Here is a 23,492-nt window from a genome sequence, read left to right as displayed (position 1 = left end):
TAAAAAAGGAAATGTTTGCAATTCTAGCCATTTTGGTTCATGCTGAGACTGTTAAACTGATATGATAAACAACTGGAAATTAAAAAACTGAGATGAAATCGCTGATAGGCAATGGTGTAAGTCTTCCTCATTTCTTCTGCCAGGTTAGGTTTATTGGGCGATGAACTGGTTCCAGAAGCAGATTCCATTGTTGGGGCTCTTGCAAAGCACATGGAGATGAAGCTGCCCTTTGGTATGTGTGAAATTCTTTTTCATGGGTTTGAATGGAACAAGGCAATATATTTTATAAGCCTTAATTGGATTAGTTTCCTCACCTTCATTAATAAACCTTTATGATAGTTTTTTAATGTATTGTGATGATCCTTACTTCCCCAATTTAGCCTTTTCTTCCCCTGTTATACTTTCAGTTTGATCTTAGTATTCTGTCCTCCTTAATAGTCCTTGCCTTCAGTCACTTCCCTGATATACGTGCTGTGTATGTGCAGTGCCTAAGCTCTTCAGGAACCTCATCTTGATATGACTGAAATACAAGTAATGAATAGTTTGTGTGCTTTTTCTCTTAGGCACTGGAGAGAGAGATATGATTGTTATGAGAAGTGAAATAGGTCTCAGGCACCCTTCTGGCCATTTGGAAGACAAATTTATTGATCTGGTTGTCTATGGGGATAACAAAGGATATTCTGCAATGGCTAAAACAGTAGGATACCCCACAGCTATTGCTGCTAAAATGGTTCTAGATGGTAAGTGGCTATTCCAACTTCAGTAACAGTATTTCAATCCTCTGGATCTTCCTGCCTGTAGAAAGTAAATATATAGTGTTTATTAAGTATACTTATGTGTATTTGTTTTAATTTGTCAGACTCTTCCTGTGTTCTTTACAGGAATTTTTAATCTGCATGTTTGGATGTTCAGATGTTCAGTGACAACTCTTAGTTTACTGCTTAATCCATGAAAATTTTTAAGTAATTTAAGATTAAATGTTACACTAGTGCAGAGAAAACCTTTAGCATGATAAATTATAATTGATTATGCTACAGGTCTGAATGACTTAGGGGTTCCCTGCACCTCAATCTGGCTGTGTCCAGCACAGCAACCCCCACCTTGCCCACAAAAACCAAAGCCTTTTCAAATGAACCCAGTAGAGCACTAAGTCTGTTGTTTTACTGCCTTTATTTCAGGTGAAATAACTGCCAAAGGCATGGTCATCCCTTTGACAAAGAATGTTTACGGGCCAATACTTGAACGTGTCCGGGCAGAAGGCATTTTGTACAGTACTCGCAGCGTTATCAAACAGTAACTGAAAGCAGGGGATTTAATCAGGTTTTGGCTTTTTTTGGTCCCCCCGCGTCCCCTTTTAGAATCTCAGTTTGGACCAGCTAAGGGCAGTACCTGCCATTTCATACGCAAATGTTGCCTTCCATAAAACCTGCCACCAGGCTTGATGTAGAAACCAGAGATACTTACAGATTGTGATATTTTTCCTCTTAAAATTGTGAAGCTTTCATGTACATGTTTCAGCATCAATCAGATCTTTCCTTATATCTTTCCTAAAATATCTCAGAAGGGGCTTTTTTTTGTTATTAGAGGTTATCTTCTAAATCTATAGGGTTCTTATTGCGACAAATTTAAGCTGAAAGAAAAATCTATTAGTGGTTTATTTTGTGGTGGAAAAGTCTGAGTAATGGACTCCATTGATGAAGTTTGATTGTTCATGTGGTAAAAATAATTTTTCAGAAAAATGGAGATGAACATGATACTTAAAATTTAAGTCTGGTTGTCCCTTTCACTTTAGCAGTATTCATGAATGTTTTCACAATACCAATATGCAAAAAATAGTTTAGAAATTCTGCACTACTAGCAAATAAGATCCTGTTAAATCTTGAAAATGTTCAATTCTTAAATATTTGAAACCTAGATCTTAATATTTTTAATCACTTTATAATGAATGTAAAATTAAATTATTGGAGGAGGGAGGAAATTTAAAGCAAGCTTCCCCTCATCCCCTTTCTTGTTACGGAGTGGAAGCTGGTTGCAATATATTGAAATACCTGCTGTTACATGTTGCCTTGTGCTGTGGAGAGAGCACATTAACATTTAGCTCTGCAGCTAGGAAGGGCAATCTGAAATACAACCATTACTGTGCCTTAGAAGATGCTCAAAATGACATGTTTACTCTTCCCACTTACACTGCGTGTGCCTCATCCAGGTTAAGTACTGTTACAAAGGGAATGCATTGTGTAGTATATGCAGCTTTGAAATGCGCTAGGTTTAGAGGTTTAAATTGCTACTTTTTGAGTTAGCTTCTGTCCTTCCGCTTTCACAGTTTTGAAGCATTCATTTGGGTACTTATGCCTACTACTCAGTACAGCGTCACTTTAGAGTGATGGAGTTTGCCAGCCTACCAGCTCATTTGCTGCTGAGTGCTGTGCTATCAGATGTTTCAGTCTTGCTCTAGATGTAGTTTAGCCACATCAGTCCAGAACTGAACTTTAGCCCAAGTGCAGCTTCCCTGTAACATAGCACTAATTGCCTCCTTTCATTTCAGGGCTGCTTCTCTGGCTTTAGGGATTTCTACATCACCTTGCAAGTCTAAGCATGGCTTAGACTTCACCAGTCAGGTCTGTGAGGTGTAATGCTGTGGGCAGGTTGTATTTGCAATGGTACCTGTGCACCTGCCTAGAGCTTCCTTTTTCTAAAGCTGAATACTGATGGAGGAAGCTGTCTGCTTTCAGCTTTGCTCACAAACGCACTTTGCTGATAAACGCACAGCCTTTTCCTTCCTGAGAGCCAGTGTTGTAGTCACAGTTCTGATAGACTGGAATTCCAGGTATTGTTCTGCATGGTAGGAAAAGCAGCCATAACGATAATTCAAGTTTTGCTCTCCAGGTTTTGCTACTCAGGACTTGGATTTTCTTTGTGCAGATGCAATGAAGTAGCAACTGCTAGAGAGTTAGGTGAAAGGAGGCAAAGGAAGAATGAAGGGCAGAGTGCTACTGTGAAAGAGAAAGACTTTTTATACTGAACCAATGCTTTTGTTATGTAATGTCAAATTTGGATTCTGTTACAGTTCCAGTTGTTTTACAGTTCCAGTTGGTACAGTTACAGTTGTTTTGCTTCCCACTGATCTTACAGACTGTTGGTCTGTTGTCTGGCTGGTAGATGCAGCTGGGGTAGGGATGGAGCCTGCAATGAATGTTCTGCTCTCTGCTGCCTCCTCCTTCTCCAGGTAGATTAATGGCCTACAACTAAGTGTTAAAGTTATACTTGTATCTGCTGGTCCCTTCCAGTCCAGTTCTTGGTGAGACCAGGATTTTACTTGAGAATTCTTTGTTCCCTCCCTTAGCCCACAAATAAATACACAACCACAGAGTTGTTCCTCTGTATATGTGCATGTCCTGTACTTGTTTTTCTGCCTTGGAAATGCAGAATGGGATGAAAATCAGAATTTTTTACAAGTATGTAATATTTTTGGAGCTTAAAAGAATGAACACTGCAGTGTTTTCACCAAGAAACACTGATACTATTTTTGAAATATTTTATATTGGAATATATTTCTAATTCCCAGTGCAATGCTGTGTTTTGTTTTCTATGTTTAGACTTAAATGAATTTATTGCTTATCTTTTTGTATGAAAATTACACTTCTCAGTTCTTTTTGCATATTACTGGAAAAAGAATTGTATCTTATACATGAGATTGCTTGAAAAATAAATATGAAATCCTCTGTTTTGTTGTCATGTCATCTTTACAGTCTAATAATAAGATGTACCTGAATGGTATTTTGTTTTTCACACAGATGTTTATATTGAAAGGATGCCTACACATGGACTTTTCTATGTGCATGAAATACCTCTGCATACTTCTTGCTAGACTCACAGGAGAAGATTCTTCAAGGATTGTTTAAACATGCCCATCTATATATTTATATACATATATATAGATATATCTATCTAGATAATTTTCAGGTATAATGTGAAGAGATTTTTTTTTTCAAGGCGTTTTGTTCTTGGGCACAAGGACAACTACTGAAGTGATAAACTACAGAACAGTAGATGTATGATATCTCTCTGTGTCCCAGGAAGGCATGGAATTTTGGTGTCTCATGGCCTGTCTCAGCATGAGGACCTTGCTCAGCTGAATTCATGGCTTCTGCTATCACTACCTGTGCTGAAAGGCTATCAAATTCTTTGTTCACATCAGGCTTCAAGGAACAGATTGTTTTACTGTGTGTCTCTCATTTTTTCAATTTGGAATTTACGCTATTGCCAGACCTTCATGACATGGAAGATCACAGTTTCTTTCTGAGATGAAGGTGCTTGAGCCCCATTACACTCAGACTGGCTTCTTTGCCTCTGTTTTTCACCCTCTCTCAGCCCCAGATATTCCCACAGGTGAGAATTATATCCCTTGGAGAGACTGGAGTACAAAAGTGACGCTGCCGGAAAAAGGTGTTATCTCGTAGTGAAATAGCTGTTTATGGGACGGAAAAAATGGGCTCTAGTGGTTGTGATCAGGCTGGAAAACAAAGAAGGTGACAGGGAGAAAAAGGAAATTTAGCTGTGTTGAGCAGAATTTATCAAGGCAAATCAGACCATCTCAAATATATTCATACTAAACTACTGTGTTCAGGTGGTGACTTTCCAGAAACAAAGAAATTAATTCTACAAGCCATTAGAATTCCATTCCATAAGGCCTGAGGTTTTTTTCCCTCACTTGTTTTGGCTTCAAAAGGAAGAATGCAATTTGAAATGGAGGGGAGTCAGACATAATGTGGCTATAATGTGAGAGACACTTCTCTTCCTTCTTGTTTCTTTAAAACCCTAATCCAACAAAGCACAACCCTGTGAGAAGTGGATGGTCAGGCACGGGCCCTGCTGCAGGGAAGTAGTGAAAACTAAGACTATAACCTATGATACCTCAGGCCTAGGGTAGCAGTGGGGTCTTTGTGTCTGTTTTTAATCCCAAAAAGACAATATCGCTCCTCTCATCCCCAGCTGTGCTTTGTTTATGCTTCAGAATGAGACAGAAAGGAGTTTGCTAAACTCATCTTGAAGTAAGCATTTACCACAGAGAATTTCAACCTGTCTGAAATTACTCACATTATCCTAGGACATAGCAAAGAACTGTAAAGCCAGGTAAAGCACTGTGATAAAACATTGCTAACAAGTTTTGTCAACTAATTTTTGAAGTCCAACAATTTTCTGAAGTATTTAGCAGATTTGTTGTACTGATAGCGATGAGTTTTTATGATTTCTGTTCACCACTTATTGCTGACTCTTGTAAAGCTTTTCCATAGGTATTAAATCTCCACATCACAATCGCTAAAAATTTGGTGACAGTAAATTACTTATTTTATTCTTTTTTCTTTTTAAACTCTCAACTCTTTTTGATTTCTTAGGAGGAAGATCACTAACCAAGTTTTCCCTGTCACACATGACTTACAGCTTTGTAAAGAAAAAAGCTTTAATTTGATGTTGTTTATTAATATCTTACTTTTTGCCAGAGATACATAACATCTTCTCCACACTTGACCCAGTTTGAAAGGGCAGGCTATATGTCTTTTGAGTCTGTAGCTTGGATTATAAGAAAAAAATTAATTATAATATGGCCTTTGTCTGAGAAAGGAACTGACACGCATTTATTAAAATCTGTAATCCATCACAGTTGAAGATTATAGAAGATTTTTTATGATTCTTATTTTTTTTTCTAGATCAGAACCAATATGTGTGAGTAAAGAGATTATCTTAAGCAGTTATGTTTTAAATAACTTGTCAGCATGCTAAGATGAATATGATTACAAACATCTCTGGAAGAAACTTTGAATGACAGCTGATTCCTTGGATTACAATTTTAAAATGTCTGCAAAATATTTAGGTTGAAAGGAACAGTTATATCAAGATGGGATTTTAGAAAGGACGATTCCTTTTTTGCTTTTGGTCCACAGATGCTTGAAAAAACATAATAGAATTAATTGGCCTAAAAATTACTTTGTATATACAACTATATGAAACTGTAAATACATTAGCAGAAGATAACTTCATGCTTGTTATTTGATACGTGAGGAAACAATCCAGTTTTCCAGAAGAAAAGGCTGAACAAGTAGTACATGAGGTGCTTATCTGGTGAAGTGCAGAAGTATCTGCTAATAAGGTTATGAAATATGGTTTGCAATTGGCCATAAAATCACAATTAACCTTTCTGGTATGTATACCCCTAGAGATTAGGATATCAAAATTTCTTTCTATAGTTTTTGAATAAGAAGGGGGAAGTAAATAATATTGCTGTCCTTGTTAAGCCTAGATGTGCAAATGGAGTATGTCAGCAAATCTGAGTGCTTTAGAGGAAGTAGTTTGGAACCCTGAGGCCACCTGAAAAAGAAAATAATCCCTTTCTCAAAGCACAACCATTACACACCTTTAGTCCTGAACACTGTGAAAAATGTGTATGTGTAATTCTTACAAAAACATGCATCATCTGGGGCTAAGCACCCATTATGTACATTTTTAACTCCTGTCAACCCCCAAACTCTGCAATTTAAAATAGTTCTAGATCCTATTTGTCAAAAGCATTTAACTTCACTAGGGATACATTACATGTTTGCTTGTACTTAGGAGTCCTGTCTCAGTCCTGTTCTTTCTGAATTCAGAATTACGAAATATGCAACCATGGCAAGGATCACAGGAAAAAAAAAAAAGAAGTGTAAAACCTGAATAAAGATGTTTTAGCCCAGAAAAGTAGGTTCCCTCTGAAATATTTAATAAACTAATTATAGCTTCGAGCTAGAGATGAATAGTTGTATCTGCAGGCATATGGCTGGCACCACATCAGACCTGTCTTTTCCCATGCTTAGTTTTCATCTCAGATAGGATCCATTATTTTCTGTGCATTCTACTCCAGAACAATATTTCTGCTCTCAATATTTCTATGTAGCAAGTATACAGTATATATAAAGTGAGAGAATAGTTAATCTTGCTGCCCATGCTAGTTTTAAACAAACATTTTACTCTGCTCCAGGCTCCTCCAGCCCCTCAGTTGTGCAACCTTCGGTACAGTCAGTATCTTTTCTCACCAGTTCTGAAGGTTACAGAAAATGATTAAGGCCAATTTGAAACATTTTGCTTTCCCAAAGTTTGGCTGTTGCCTTGCCGAAGGAGGCAGCAAAGAGCTCAGGAGCTGAATGAATGTTCTGAAACCGAGCCAGCACAGAGGTGTCTTGGGAGGGGGCCAGCTAAGGCAATTGGGACACCTGGGACAGCCCATTAACACGTGGGTAGACTGGGAGATGTAGGAGGAGTCACTAAAAAAGGAGCAAATGTGGACACTACAGGTATGGATAGGAGCAGAGATTAAAACCATTATTTTCTATAAATGTCTCCTGGAGTCCTGTATTCCATAGGAAGAGCAGCTGTCTGCAGATCAGCCTTAAGTCCTTGTTCTTGTAAGCAAAACTCTCCTGCATGACAGTGCAGACTGTTTACGTGGAAGACTACTATGCACAAACTGGAATATTTATATTTAATTTTGCAATACCAGGGTAAAAACAGTTTAACAATGCCAAGTACAGTGTTAGTCTCATAAAAAGTTTTCATTTCAAAACAAATGATTTCTAGTTTCCACAAAAAGTTAAAATCACATGCAGCTATATGAAGGTAAATTGCTTAAGATGCACAATTATATATCAGAAGACTTTGTTAAAGTAAAAACATACTGACTACATCATTTTAACAAGGCAATTACACAGAACTAGAAAACTGACTCTGTAGTAAAATATAAAAATCTACAATTATAAATATAAATTTGGTCCATGGATCACTACAGAAGTAGCAGTATTTACAGTAAGTATCAGAATACTATTCTAAATGTCTAATTGAAGTCTTAAAATGTTGAATGTTATGTAGAACAGCATTTTATTTACATTCTACTATATTAAAAGTTGCATTTCTAGCAAATGTAAATTGTTATAAATACAGCAAATAACCCAAATACTAAACCCATGACATGTTTGTAATTGAAGATTCCCTAACATCTATAAATATGGTAATTTTAAGTTAAAAGTAAAGCCAGATAAATCAAAAAAACTAATACTGAAAAAACATACCACAATTCAATTATTAGAAACACTGTAAAAGTCAATCAAGTTAGTCCAGATGTAACAATGTATTACAAGAAATCTTTCAAGAAAAGGCACACATTGTTAATGATAAAAGTTCCACAGTAAAGTCGTATATAACAGAAATCGGTATGAGCAACAGTTGGGGTCTGATGATATATATATACTGACTGGACACATTTTCCCCACCCAAAGTATAAAACTGAAAACAATAATGGTAAACTCCAGTTGTGATGCAGTGGTGTGTATGTTTGATTTGATGTGCTAATTAAACTAAAGATTCTAAACTTTCAGCTGCATTTCCATCGGGTAAAGCTGAGCCATTACTGTCCATAGATGCTGAAGGGTTTTCTTCTTGTCTTGTGCTGACAAGGCTGAGAATAGCTTTGTACAGAAACTGGTACTGTTCCTGGAGAAGAAAAGAGGATACACTCAGGATGTTGGCAGACATAGTTATCCTGTGACACTGTTGCTCAAAATTAATTAATGGCTGTTAATGTGTCAGTCTGTTAATGTACTGTGCTCCAGAATTTATTGTGTTACTTAGCAGCTTCATTATTTTCTAATGATAGCTAGTAGTAATGGCTCCCCCTGTACACAATGTAAAGCACAACATTAGGGAACACAGTAAAGGTAGGGGAGAAAGCTGTATTTTAAAAGAAATATTGTATGCTGAATTCTTGTTAAAGTCGATTGTAAATTTGGGGACAGGATTAGAGTTACTGTTTGTCTTTTGGGTTTTTTCTATTTTTTTTTTTTTTTTGTCATCTGAATTCTTTCCAGGAAGTTTTCTTTTTCTACAGCACCTCAGAAGATGCTCTTGATTAATTCATGCAGAAACTAAGATGCAAATAGTTCAGTAATGTTGCCCTAAGATCTAAGCACACTAATAATGTCACACATAGGGGAAAAAAAGCACACATTTTCTTATTACTTACAATGTCTGTAAAGATTCCAGGCCTCATCAGATTTATCATTTTTGCTACGTGGTAAACATCCACTGAATTCTCATTTTCCAGTTGATGCATCAGAGTTGTTAATGCACAGAAAGTGCCTGCTGTCACCCCTCCATGCCTTCGTAAAGTGAAACAAAACAAAACTCTAGAAACTGGGTCAGGTTTTACATCTGGAGAAAATAAAAATTCTAGGGCAAACTGGTAAAATGAATTTCTGTCATGTGATACAATATCTGAAACAGGTCTGCCCAGCACTGGCTTAAAAAAACTTTCACAGCACCTGGCTACAACTTCTTAACAGTTATTTCTCTACAACCCTCTACTAACCAAATGCTGAAATCTTTGAGTCCTTCACTGTTACAACATTTTGTTATTTTTTGCCAATATTGAACAGCTGAAGAAGGGTATGGTGCCTCATCTAAACAGTTAATTCTTTCAGTAAAAGGCAATGAAGTCTTAACTGACTGCCCTCTAGTGACCTACCTGATTACCGTCTAGAGTATCAAAATGATAAAACTGAAATGAAGTATGATAAAATAAAAATGTTTCTCTTGTTAATGCAGCTCAGAAACATTACCACTACTAAGTGCAGACTGTGCCTTGCTTCAGCAGTTTTTAATCAATGAAAGGATCTCATCAAAAATATAATTTGGTTCTACTGAAAAACATCAAAACAAACAGAGAAGTGCAGTTCTTACTCATCATGTACAATCATGGGCCCATCACGGTTGGAAGCTTCCTCTTTGATGATGCTGATCAGTTCAAAAGTTTTACTAATGGGACTGTCAGGATTTGGCCATTTTGGACACTGAAAATGCCTCACTTCAAGTACATAGTCATCCTAAATGATTAAAAAAAAAAAGAAAAAAAAACATAAATCAATTTTGTAAAAGATTGATTTTCTTTATTCTTTTCCTTCACCTTGTTCCAGCTCCAGCCTCCAGGTGCAGAACCCCACTGCTGAGGAAGTTGGACTATCCTGTTCTCCATGTCATCTTATTACATTATAGACATTGCTCCCTCCATGGATGTTTCTAGGGCATGGATTTTTTATTAGTCATTTACCTTCAAAAATGTAACAAAATATGGGCATTACCTTTAAAAAATCAAGGTCAGAGTTATATGTTTATGACAGTGTTACCTGTGTAGCTTCTAAAATGAAGTCTTGGATTATAAGCTTCTCCTCGTTAGACAGACACTTGTGTTCTTCAGCAATCATAGTGACTTTGAAACTCTCACAGTTTATAGGCTCATCTTTGTTTGGCCAGTACACAAACTCATCTTCAGCCTCCAGGAAAAAAACCCAAAAACGGAGTCATAAAAGTAAGTAATGTTAAGCTCTTAAAATTCAAAATCCAACATAATAAATAGTATGTCACATATATAATCAATCCAGCCGTCTACATTTAAATTGATAAATCACATTTTGAGTGGGATAACAGTGCCAAAGTGATGGTTTTCAAACGCCTCTGTAGTGATCCTGACCAGAAGATCATTGTACCCTGTGGACCTACATAACCATGAACCTGCAAATGCTCCATCATGCCACACATCCAGCCTGGCCTTCAGGCTGTGCTTGGCCCATGGTCATATGATAAATTTAGCTGGTGTGTTCTAATGTATGTGTGGTCTTGGGATTATCTGAAAGTGCAGAAAAAAGTTCTCATGGGAATATCCTTTCTTTCTGACAGAAGAAATGAAGAGAGTTTTGCTTTTTTTTTTTTTTTTTTTTTTTTTAGGAAAATCCTATAATAGTTTGAATAACCAAAATGGTCATATGGATGGGGAATCCTCCTTGTCATATGTCCTGTCTGCCTGTTGTGTGTGTTTCAGGCATGGTGGGTGGATTGCAGTTGTGGTGGATGCAGAGCTCAGAAAGGCCATGGCTGTGTGCTGGGTAGGTACCACCGCTGCCTGCTCAGGCTGGCAGGGCTTCAGTGCCCTTGCTGCACACCCCCCTGCAGGAGCTGTGCCCCATGCCCTGTGTGCCCACCCTAGTGCCAGTGCTCCTGGCCACTCGTACTCCTCACAGGCTTCTTTTATATGTGAGGAATTCTTGGCCAGTGGTGCTCCTGGCCCTGCCCAGGTCCCACCAGAGGCTGTCATGCGAGAAACAACCTCCCACTTCTGCTCTTACTTAATAATGGCTAAGAAGTCATATTACAATTAAGAAGTGGTGGAGCAAAAAAATAACCTTGCATAATGGTTACTTCTGCTGTTTGCCTCCTTTTATAAATCAGTAGAGGACTGATTCAATATGTTTTCATTCCAATCACAATCTGCCTAGACAAGGATTTCTAGATTTCTGCTAGATGACTTGGGGATTTTACACTCAGCTTGGTATTATCAATTTTTAACTTCTTTTTGCAGAATCCAATATATTTTCTTATATCCTGCATGTTTCAAAATGTTAATACTAATAAAATTAATACATAAACCCATTACAATCAGCCACAGAACTCACCATATTCTGGCTATCAGGAAGCATGACTATTAACTGGGCATTATGGTCCCATATCATTCTCCAGAAATCCTTGATAGTGTGTAGTAAGGGATGTTGAGTAATAATGAATTCATTACTTTGATAATAACCCTGCAAAAAAGAAAAAAAATGACAGATTCAGAATTGTTGCCCAAGTATTAATGCTTAAAGGAAGCTTCTAGTGGACAGAGAACCTAGAAAATACATTGCACACTTGTTCCTTTTTTGGCTTTCTGCAAATATTAGAAAAATACAAAACTTCCACTGAAATATTTTCCATGTGAAAAGAACAGATTAAATTACATTGAAACAATTTTTAAGACTTAAATAAAAAAGGACAAAAGAGATCAGAGGAGACTCAAACAGCCAACTCAGAAAAAAAATATTATCCATAATTCCAGAGAAGTCAACTACCTGACCAAATAAAAGAATATGTGAAAGATCTGCAAAAATCTCAAGCAGTTTCTTTAACTGTACAGATACCTCAAATCAATCTCTTACCATGAAAGAGAGTTTCAATGCAGTAATGCACCTGAAAGATCATGTACACATACCACTGCACAGAGCTTTCCCATCTCTTTCCTGAATGTCCAGGAGGCATTTACTCCCCCCTCTCAGCAATTGAGTTGAAGAAAACCCAGAGAGCAAAAAGATAATGGAAAGCTGATGAACTATGGTATCTTAGGCTATGCCAGTTGCAAAAGTACTGTAAGATGAGCACGTAGGAAGACAAACCACAATACAGCCATTAAAAACGAACTTGTTAGTTAACACATTTAGACATTTAGTTAATCTCAAAGGATCTCTCCATAAAGCATTTAGCTTTACCAGTTTTTAAAACTAAGATGTAGTTTCTGTTTCTACAGATTGTTAAAATGTAATGCACTTAACCAAACTTAAAACCAGTAATAATTGTAATAGTACTTCATGGGGGAAGTAACTCTTTCAGGCAGAGTGAATAATGGATGAAAGGAGCTTTCAAAATCAGGATCAAGCCACCCTAAATCAGCCAAATGGCAGCTCTGAAAACAGCTGTTGATTGTTTTTCACCAATATATTAACTGACTTACCATAATATAGGAAGCATTGATGTAGTCTGTGCCTTCACCAGATAGTGATGAGATACCCACTCTGGATCTTTCCACTGTAAAAAAAGTTACAAATTCCTAAGTATGTTGCAATGACTCTTATAGTATTATAGCAATTATCTCGCATCACACTGTAATGATAACACTGGCCTCCATCAATTGTACTATCCAGCCATTTATTTAATTTTTCTATGTTTAATTCTTAATTCACTTCTTCCTTTTTTGGTCCAAACCAATGCAGATGTCTTCAGTTCTTGTTGAGGATTTGAATAAGCTTACCAGGAATGATAGATGAGGTTCGGTTTTTTTCTCTGTTACACTGTTTGAGTGCAGTTGAATAATCACACTGCTGTGTGTTAGACTGGCTCAGTAACTGAAACAATGAAGTTAAAAAAAAAAAAAAGTCAGGTAACTGTAGAAAAGCCATTCCTTCATAAGCTGCATTAAACAGAAGGGTACAGATATTGCAGGTTTGCTGTCCCTCTTAACTTTAGTTATCTAGTTATCTGTCTAAACTACTTAACAAGTCACCAGAATATTTCTTCTTCACTGTTCTTAGCAGTTCAACTTATTCTTGAACCCTGGATAAATAACTGTATCTTTGAAGGTGAAGTCTGTCATTGAGTCAGTGCTATACACTGAGAGGAGTACACTGATTGATCAATATAGCTCATGAAGTATCTGCCAGAATGGTGTCTTTCCAGACTGCAGTTTTACCTTTGAGATCTTCCTGCAAAGGAATGTAGTTAAATTTTGCAAAATCTACTCACTGTCCTATTTCTCATGATCTCTTTTTTGTGGATCTTTTGGGTGGATTCCTGGTTAAAGAGTATTCAAATAATTCTGTCCCAACTGACTGCATTCATTGGATAAATTTAATCTTAATTTAGGCTTAGCAGTTATATTTTAGGTAGAAAAAGCTGATGAAAGTTGTGTTGAAATACCTACTTTTAAGTCATTTAGATTTACAAACCTAAAGATTTTCACACTACTATCTCAGAGAGCTCACCTTGAATTGTTTCTCCAGTCTAGTCTTTCCTGTTGGTCCAGGTATCAAGAGAGCATTAACGTAGGCATGAATGTGAGTCTCAAGGACTTCTGTTTCTTTACTGAGTATGGCTTCGACCAATGCATCATGAATGAAGATGTACTGCTCCTGGGAAAACACAACCAAATGTCTGAGCTCTCATGATTTCCAGATTGCCCTGGATACCTCTGGGTAAGCTGCCACTTCTGATGTGGTGAGTATTTTTTCACAGGGGCTTTCTCAAATGTGATCCTCTATAGTGAAGGCTGTCCCTCTGCAGTGATAGTACACACTACTAACACACTTGGCAATTACACTTGTGATAAATACATACACATATATATGTGTGATAGAATACTAAATCCTCACTGCCTGTGATATCTCACTTTAACAGAATAGAGTTAAAAATGCAAGCACAGCCTTGACTCGAATTTTCAAAACAATCCTACACCTAAATCCTACTGCTATTGTCTATGTGCTCTCTCACATCCTTTGGAACAAGCACCCTAGCTGTTGATTAACTTTTTTTCTTATTGAAAGGTACGGGGGAATCTAACCACCTGTTCTTGAAACCTGAAATAGACTTTCAAATGCCCTGCTGTTGCCCTTATTGTTTTCTCTTGGTCTTTCAATATTCTATATATAATCTTCAGTTTAAAGCATCTATATATAATTTTCTGTCTGAAATAGCTTTCCCCCCATATTTTATTGCCTAATATAAACTGTTTGAATAGGTTCAGGGAATATCTGAATGCCTGACAATGGTGCTTTCTCAAAAAGCTCTGTGACAAAAATACAAGTCCTGCCAAGAAAGCACTACCGTGGGAAGCATGATTTATACAGGCTTCCTTCAGAGTCCTCCTTAATACACAGACAAGAGCCCATAGAAAGGTAATTTCTAGTGCACTGCCCTAAGTGTGCCTAGAAGGATGTCTCTATAAAACCAAGGGAAGCAAAAGGGAAAATCCAGTCGGGTGACTGGTTTCTGTCTGTATGGCAGTGCCAGAAAGAGGATTGCATTATCTTTCCTCCTGGAAACAGAAATAGTCTCATGCTATTTATATTTCATTCTTACCTCAGTCTGCACCAAGTAGTTCCTTTGGGTACGTATGTGTTTTAAGAATCCAAATATGTTGACTGTCCCTTCATGCTGAATTTGCTGCAGCATGCTGTCTAACACTATGTATGTGCCTGTCCTTCCAACACCAGCACTATAAAACAAAAAAATAGACTTGAGTCTGAAGTAAAACAGATGGAAAGAACTGTTCCATGCACATAGCTTTTTCAACAAACTGTTGCATAGGGAAGATTTCCCTCTACAAATTAATTTATTCTATGATATACTTTGCTAAAGGTTCAAGGGTGATAGTAATCCTTTTCTTTGGGCAAGAATAGACCTAAAGATCATTTTCTCAAATGATTTTTAAAATACTGTCTGAAATAGAACTAAAGGATTTCCTGCAGGTCTCCCGTTTCCAGGCTTCTGATATTCCTTAGGATTCTCTGCCAAGTACATCTAGAAAAGGTGGTAAATATCAGCATTTGGGCACAGTTAATGTGTTCAAATTCTTCTGTTGAAACCCCACTTTAAAGCAAACATTGCATTATGCAACCCACTACAATATGGGGATTTCAAAGATAAGCCCCAGGAAATGGCAGAACTGTTGAGAATATATCTGTAAAAGAAAAAAAAAACCTTAGTGTTCTTTAAACAAAGTTAAGATGGCAAGCAATTGTTGAAAACCACTTTATACATTAGAAAATGGAGAAGAAAGGGTTAATCAATTCATTCCTGTTATGAACTCTGATTAATGTAGTATAAAACCAGCTGTATCATATAATCAAAAAACTTTTTCTTTTATAAAATATCTGGGTAGGAAATGCAACGTCAAGAGGGCAGATTTTGTTATCTAGTCATATATGGGAAATAGTCAGTTGTAATTCCCCTCTAAGATGAAGGAATATTATGTATACTGTACATGTAACTTGAGAGCAGCACCATGCTGGGTCTGCATAGTCCCCTATGGGCAGATCCAGCTCAGTCCATACATGCTAATTCAGTCATCTCATTTCTGCCACAGAGGGGGCACAGAGCATAGGTAGTGTGAGCTCAGATTGCTGTAATAAACTGTCTAAATAAGTATCATATGAAACTCAAAGGTCCAGGTTGTTAATACCCTGCTAGACACAAAGAAGTACAAAGATTACCAGACACCATCTGTACTTGTTATGAAAGACAAAACATGAAAAGTGCCAAATAAAAATAGCTAAAATAAGTTTCATGAATCTCATAATTTGTGTCTTCCATATAGCCTGTAAATATAAATAAAAGTTACATTTCAAACATGAGATGATTCCTTCGAAATTCTATAGTAATGTGGTGAAGTTAGCTAAAAATCATACAAAACTGCCTACAGACAGAGGTGAGTTATACCTACAACCCAAAGGAGAGGTCTGACTGAAGCCACACACCTTCCCACTGTTCATTTTTTAAAAACTCGATTTAAGTGACTCCTAATATATTGCTGATATCTCAGCAATCTCAGACTTGACATTTTGAATTTCTCAAAAATAGGCAGGATGTAAATAGCAGCAGAACAACAAGATAATGGAATTTTCAGTTTCCATGCTAAAAACAGATGTCAGTCAGATTAGATCATCCCGCAAATAAAATATCTTCATTTGCAGCATTTGTGAGGTGACTTTACCTGTTGGCTTTCTCAGAGTCAGCTCCAGAAGGACAGAATTCATGAGGAGGTTCTCTTTCCAAATGTTCCATCAAAGGTGAGGTACTACAGTGGAAAACCAGAACCTGCTTATATATTTTACAATAACCCGGTCCTTCATGGGCATTGTGAAGTCATTCCAGGCCCTACAAGCCCTTTTAAACCAATTTTCCCTGAGCTGCCAGTTTTAGTGAGCACTGACAGAACACCTGCCTGCACACTGCGGCACATGCAGACCTCAGCCGTTCCCCAGAACGCTCCTCCATTGCAAAGGACTGCTAGAGCCCAGAGAATATTAAAAACAGCAGAGCTGTAGTTCAGCCAGGAATAGAGTGAGTCTTCTCTTGTGCACAGAGCTCCTCTTAGAAGAGAGTATCCCTGCACCAAAGAAAGCATGAGCCAAAAGCATCCTAACAATATATTTGCAGAAATGAAACAATTATCCTCACACGTGTATCTGGTAAGCATTCAAGATAGCAGTACAGAAATGTGAAAAAGAAATAGAAGTAAAAGCAGTTCAGCAAAAAAAAAAAAAAAAAAAAAAAAAAAAAAAAAAAAAAAAAAAGAAGAAAAAAAAGGAAAATAGTGCAGAGCAGCATCATCTTGTTTATAGAGATTTACAGAAGTGGCACAATTGATTAGTTGGCCTTATGGAGGAAGAGAAATATCAGATAAGAGTCAGCTAAATATCAGCTAAGAAGTTAATCTTACTCCATCAGGAATCGTTAAATGGAAGAGTGAAATTTTGCTTAACCCACCACTGAAAAATTCTTTTTTTCTGTAAAAGAAAAGTGGAGTGAGCCTTACAGCACAAAAAAGCACACCTGCAATGAACCACAACAGGCCCGACAGCGTGGCGTTTCGCGTGCGATGCCTTCCGCACAAAGGTGAGGACGGGCAGGGTATATTCTGGAACACCCATGTCAGGCCACTGGGTATAATGGTACTGAGTCACTATGCGTCCACTAGACCTCCCTTTCTGGGAGCCCTGCAACAAAAAATAATTCCACATGTAAGCAGCCCAAATCTTCCTCCATTTTATTTTCATACCTCATAGTTCTTGATTGAGTATCCTGATTTAGTTCAAAGCACGCCATCTGGCTCTGAATATTCAGCCTTCAAAGAGAAGGGGAAGGACAGTGCTTCTGTCTCACCGGCTTGCCCACTGAGTCGAAAAATGACCTGACATCGTCTCAGGAAGCCACAGAGAAAGATAAAAAGCACTGGAGGGTAACAAATTACAGCTGCCCTCAAGACTCACCAGCTCTTCCCACCACTCTGCTCTGTTGAGTGAACAAAATAGGATTCATCTCACTCAGCTTTAGTGATCTACAAGGTAAGTAGAATTGTGTAGCCTGCTTTTCTAAGCTCCCTTCCTCCATGGCAACTTAGAGGCAGGAATGCCTTCAGAAAGCAGGTCACCTCATTCAAAGATTGGTTCCTAAAACAGGCAGAATAAATCAATTGATACTAAATGCTGAATGTTATGTATTAATTATGCACGAAGGGCAAGAGGCTAGATGTTTCAGATGTTCATGTGGCTGGAATAAATTAGGTTTTCAGAATTCTCCTCAAAGTGACTAACATCACCCTGCTGAGCTGAGATCATGCTGGTTCTGGTTACAATAAAACAGTGTGTATTCACCTGTCTTTAAAGAGGAAAATGGAGAGCTGAGGTGGGTAATGTAACTCATACCACATTTTCTTCAAGTTACTCTCTTTCTGAAAATGTATTGTCCTGCTACCCAGTCAGGCAAAGTCCCCATCAGCTCTCCAATGTAATCACTGCTTTTTTACCTGATGGTCCTACAGTTTTCTGAATTTGTTCATCTGGTCAAATTAACTGAAGTTGACAAGAAACTTGGCTGGCTGAGATCTGTAGGATTCGGCTTTACATATACAGCAGAAAAGAGTTGTCAACTGCCTTAAAAATATTCTGAGCATCTTTTAACCCTTCCTTTTTCTCACTTGTGTCTTTAGGATGCCACAAACCTTTTTGATCTTGGTGTTTCTAAGAGTGAAGTTCCTCACAGTGTAATAGGCAAGTACATGAACACTCTTCTGAGTAACCAAGAAGTTCCCATATTCCTCGCTACCTTCAGCAGGCCAGTACTGGTCACATTTTCTCTGTTAGAAAGAAATTTTCTTTGTTAGAAAATTTCTCTATAAATAATAGAGAAAAAAAACCCCTTAAAATGTCAAGCTAGTAAGCTGAAATGTTCAAATTTAAGAGTACAGGAAAGCACACAATCATCAGGACTGTCAACATACCCAGTTTATAATAGACATGATCTTCTGTGCAGAAGAATAAATAATGATTATTTTGTGCTGTAGAGAGATAGCTGTGCAAAGATGCTCTTTATTTGGAAAACTCAAAAAAAGGGGTTTAAATCACACTGAGTTAAAACAGTCTAATATTGTGGAATTTTCCATTCTATAGACATTCTAAAAACTAAAGAAAGTAATATGATCTATAGGAAAAATAGGAATACATTCAAGTCAGTAGAGCTGTATGTGGCTCCTGGTTAGTTTACAGCACGGGCAGAGCATATTTATATCTCATAGTGAGGGTAAGAGTGAGCCTGTGTATGGCTAGAGTATATAGGAGAAAGCTGTCATATGTCCAGCCTTTTGGCTGGGTAGTCATATAGCCTCCTCTAAGAGTATGAGAAGAGTGCTTGTTTATAGCATAGAGTTGCAAATGAAGTGGTACTCCCAGTGCAGCCCTCATCTGCAATTGCTGTGTCTGTATCATCTGAGAGATGCTTTATAGGTTGGATGATAAAATTTACATTCATTTTAGGCATTGCTGCCAGTGTGATGCAACGTCTCCTCATGTGAGCCCATGGTACAGGTATACTCCCATCACATAATCAGAGGAACACACACCCTGTCAAAGGATTTGACTTCATTTTGTCTCACTGGACAAATGTGTGTCTAGTCATGTAGCAGGGAAGGAACTGTGAGTACCGTGGGATGTTAACAGGGAGCAGACAGTGAATACCCAGAAAAGTTCACTTGAACTTTGTTCTTCTTTCCAGGGTCCAAGGCAACCCCGACAAAGTGCATGATGGCAAGCAGATAAGCAAATTGGTAGCAGAACACTGCACAATGCTCACAGTCTGTCCACTCATATTATATACAAGAAGTCTTTTTTTTCGGTACAAGATTTTTTTTTTGTGGTTAGAACATGGTATTTTCAAGATTTATTGAATATTTTCAACTGTATACTTCTGTTGCCAATCCAGGTACAAGCAACTACTTCAAACTATTGCTCTTTGCTCAATAATTGACTAAACCAGGTTTTAAAAAGAAAGAAAGGAGTTTGCTACAGGTAGATCTACCAACATCAGAGAAATAAAAAATGGACAATGGTACACATACCCTTCCTTTCTCAATGAGATTAGTTATCATCACAATAACTTCCACGTTATGTTCCCATATCATTCTCCAGAAATCTTCTGCTGTTGATTTTAGTGGCCCTTGAGCTGCAATGTAGGCTTTTGGCTTGTTGTAGCCCTAAATTCAAATATAAGAAATGACACTTATCAAATCACTGTCCATGAGCAAAAGGAGCTTGGGAGGTGTACATAGCATTTTATGTATTTATTTTTAAAGACTCTGAAAAGCTTTTAAGCACTTTTTAATTTTAAACTATTGAAATTGCAGAAACCCTGTGGTATCAGATGACATGAATACAACTGTTATGCCAATGTTTACCATTCCAACAAATAGAAGACATATGTTCAAATGTACCTGTGTTTAGGCAGAACATTGATATGATAGTGATTATGAGACACACAGAAATGTGTTGCAAAAGTGGTTTAAAAAATAAATCATGATCATTCACGTGTAAATAATTATGTAATGGAAACTGGAAATGGTATCTTGGTGAGGCTCTGAGACAAATGGCATCTTCCTCTCATGAGATTACCTCAGATGGGAGAATTAACCACTCAGATGAGATATACTTCTAAAATGACTCAGATGTGACTGGACATTTTTTCTTTAAAAATGCCCCTCATTAAGCTGCAGCTGCTACAATATCAAGATGGATTCAAGAAAGAATTAACATTTTACCTTTGCTTTAACTTCATAGGCTTAACTTAGACCATAAAAGCTTTTCTAATAGAATCTGTAATATTGTGATACTTTTTTTTAATTAAATCTATTCATCTCCATACATAATTTTTTTTCAGAAAAGGCTGACAGATCAATAGACCAATGGGTAGAAATAGGCACTTACATCAACGTAGTTGGCATTAATGTAATCAGTCAGTTTTCCATCCTTTTCAGCAAGCTGTGCTAATTTAACCCTAGTATGATCATCTGCAGTAAAACAAGAAAATAAGCAATTTTTGGTAAGAATTATATTCTTTCTTGTAAAAATAATGAAATGTATTTTTACACATGTAAGGCCAATACAGTAACAATCACATATGCAAACATCTTCTCCTTAGGTATGAATCAGATTAAAAATTCTAATTTGCAGAAAAATAAAGAAATTAATCCAAAGTTTGAAGGCATTCAGAATCTAGTGGCCTGAACAGCAGCACCTGGGGTCATTTTAGCCACTATGACAGACTTCCCCTATGGCCTCTAGCTGCTGCTTGTAAAGGTGTCTTCCTAAGTCTGGTGTCACGATTGCCAAATCCGCACAGTGGGATGTCTCAAAATGACAGCAGGCACCAGTGTTGAGGAACTTTAGTTCCAAGTTAAAAGACTAGACTCTGGACAGCAATGAGACTTCAAAAACACTGGTTATCTGAAGAGTCAGCCATCAGAGTGAGCTGAAGTATTCTGTAGCCTGCATTGTTTGTAAGAACTACACTTACGTCACTTACAGAGGACAATTCTTGCTACTTCAGCTGCCCTAAGCTGCCTCTACACTGCTCTTTAATAAAACAACCCTGGCTAGCACCTTTTGTATGACCAGGTACAAACACAGTGGCAGATGAAAATCCCTGAGTTTTTGTCCCTTTGGAGACATCTTTAGCCAGGGGCTTGGCATTTCTTGTTGTTGGCTTACATTGTGTTCTGCCAGACAGCTGACTGTCACTTTTTTTATTAAGCTTTAGTGACACTGAATGCTGAAGATATATTTAATTTAAAGCTTTCTTGTAATCAGAACAAAGTTGACATGCTATAGAGAGTTAAAAAAAAGTATTGAGCCACCAAATCATCAAAAACCCAGAGGCAATAGCTTGAAAGAGAGATTAACAAAACTGAATAGATGTGTTTCAGAGAAGAAAAATCTGGGAGAGTGAAGCAATGGAAAACAAGTGTACTGGCTAATGAAGCTATTGTATTACGTTGTTGCCAGGCATAATACAACATAAACCCAGAACATTTATGTTTATATATGACAGTAAAAATATATACAGGGATTTTGAAGTGCATAGAGACAATAAATCACCATTATTCTAAATCAAAGATGGATTAATTTTGACAATCAAAGCTTCTTTGGCTTTCTAATGGCATTATAATGAAATCTCCCAACTCCCTTTGGGTCATTGCAGAAGACACAAATATACTTTGCTAACACATGCTCACCAAAGCAGCAGAATATCAGAGGACTAACTTGAAGAAATGTAAAATCTGATGCTAACTCCTCTCCAAGGAGCACTTTGCTGAACAGCAGCTGGAGGTTTCAGTGTAGAAGAATTTTTGCTCCCGCTAGTAACATACAAATCTATACTTGTTTATAATTATTTCTCACACAAAACAAAAAGTGGTGCCTTTACTTACAAGCAACAATGTTTATGTATCGATTCTTATTCTTGTTGTCAGGGTGATTAGAGCTGTCTGATGTAATACCTAGATCTACAGTACAGCTCTGGATTTCCTGAAAGAAAGTATGTCACACTTTAGTAGCTATTAAGATACATAAAATGTGTTTAAATACAGTAAGCAAGCATGAAAGAACCACAACCTTATACCCAATTATCTATATTTTACAACTACTTCATTGCTAAAAAAAATGCAGTGAAATAATTCCTTACCTGATAAAACTCTTTCAGTGTCTAATGAGGGAATGAATGCAAAAAAAGTAAAAAAAATCAAATTCCACAGCACAGAACAAATGGATAAGTGTTTATATAAATAACGATTACTATATGGAAAACAGTTATGGTCATGCAATATATCCATAACAACAACAAAACTGAATATTTTGACATAACTCCTAAAGGAAACAAGAGGTCATTTTCCCAGTTAAAATGCTGGCATCTCTTTTTCCTATCTTTATCTTTAATGTTAGACCTTAGGCTAGTGAAAGTTTGTACATATGAACAACATCACAGACTTTAGCCAGATTATCCATGTATTTAACAGTTCACTGGAATCTTTATGTGTCCTTATAAATACATCAGTTCTCTGGAGAATCTTTTGCTCTCTTTGCATTCAGCTGCAAAAATTTCCACTGAAGCAGGACTGTGTGCAGTTCAGCCAGCCTCACAGCACTCTGGGGAAAGACAGAGCCACAGTCCTCACTCAGGCTGCCAGTGGTTTCACAGTGAAGCCAAAAATTTTATAAAGAGAGAGACAGACTTGACAAGATGGGCACAAAGTCTCACAAGTAAGACTCATAAAATGAACTCATTTTATTGATTACTTTTGCTGACAGGAAACTCAAGCATTTATAAGGTCCACACTTTTAAACAGCAAATACATTGCCATCACTAAAAGTACTAATCATGTTTCCCAACATTCTTTATAATTAATTTTAATGTCAACCACCTTAATCTACTTAAAAATATATATATATAGTGGTTGTCAGTTTAAAAATTAGATTTTAAATGAGTTATTTTGTGGTAATACAAAAAAAACTTGCTACCCTCCCCCCCCAAAAATCTGAACCACTCTTGTACTCTTCATATATATGCTAACTCTGTGAAGACAATTACTATATTTCAGTTTTTTCCAATCTTTTAAGTTCTCTATCAATAAAGAAAAGAACAGAACACTAGTGGGGCAGTCCATAAGTGAAAAAAGATCACCAAGAAATGATGAGGACACTGATTTTTTTGGTAATAGTTAAAAGTAGCATGAAACATTTCAGACGGTGCAGCTGTACTTCAGTGACATGCACTATATTTGTTTTTTG

The 23,492-nt window shown here is 37.1% G+C and overlaps 2 protein-coding genes across 11 annotated transcripts in view; one reads left to right on the top strand and one right to left on the bottom strand.

Moving 5' to 3' along the window:
- AASS (aminoadipate-semialdehyde synthase) overlaps nt 1-3,715 on the top strand; it is a 28,070-nt gene extending 24,355 nt beyond the window's left edge. For all 3 annotated transcript variants that reach the window (XM_083859078.1, XM_083859077.1, XM_083859079.1), the window contains 3 exons: nt 144-232; nt 564-740; nt 1,179-3,715. In XM_083859078.1, coding sequence (XP_083715204.1) covers nt 144-232; nt 564-740; nt 1,179-1,297 — 385 coding nt within the window. In that variant the 3' untranslated portion in view covers nt 1,298-3,715. The remainder of the gene's footprint in view (nt 1-143; nt 233-563; nt 741-1,178) is intronic.
- Nucleotides 3,716-7,638: 3,923 nt separating this feature from the next.
- Nucleotides 7,639-23,492, bottom strand: part of PTPRZ1 (protein tyrosine phosphatase receptor type Z1) — a 130,572-nt gene continuing 114,718 nt past the window's right edge. For 3 of the 8 annotated variants that reach the window (XM_083859977.1, XM_083859981.1, XM_083859984.1), the window contains 16 exons: nt 22,390-22,410; nt 22,136-22,232; nt 20,634-20,716; nt 19,772-19,906; nt 18,380-18,514; nt 17,212-17,375; nt 16,370-16,453; nt 14,737-14,872; nt 13,644-13,790; nt 12,914-13,007; nt 12,617-12,690; nt 11,529-11,657; nt 10,206-10,352; nt 9,763-9,905; nt 9,047-9,182; nt 7,639-8,517 (listed from right to left, as the gene is read on the bottom strand). In XM_083859977.1, coding sequence (XP_083716103.1) covers nt 8,377-8,517; nt 9,047-9,182; nt 9,763-9,905; nt 10,206-10,352; nt 11,529-11,657; nt 12,617-12,690; nt 12,914-13,007; nt 13,644-13,790; nt 14,737-14,872; nt 16,370-16,453; nt 17,212-17,375; nt 18,380-18,514; nt 19,772-19,906; nt 20,634-20,716; nt 22,136-22,232; nt 22,390-22,410 — 1,866 coding nt within the window. In that variant the 3' untranslated portion in view covers nt 7,639-8,376. The remainder of the gene's footprint in view (nt 8,518-9,046; nt 9,183-9,762; nt 9,906-10,205; nt 10,353-11,528; nt 11,658-12,616; nt 12,691-12,913; nt 13,008-13,643; nt 13,791-14,736; nt 14,873-16,369; nt 16,454-17,211; nt 17,376-18,379; nt 18,515-19,771; nt 19,907-20,633; nt 20,717-22,135; nt 22,233-22,389; nt 22,411-23,492) is intronic. The other 5 variants (XM_083859979.1, XM_083859982.1, XM_083859980.1 and 2 more) reach the window with 3 other exon arrangements.

Source organism: Zosterops lateralis (genome assembly GCF_965231275.1).
Source record: "Zosterops lateralis genome assembly, chromosome: 4".
NCBI classification, from domain to species: Eukaryota; Metazoa; Chordata; class Aves; order Passeriformes; family Zosteropidae; genus Zosterops; species Zosterops lateralis.
The sequence above is the reverse complement of the archived record's forward strand: the minus strand, read 5'-3'. Positions and strand labels throughout refer to the sequence as shown.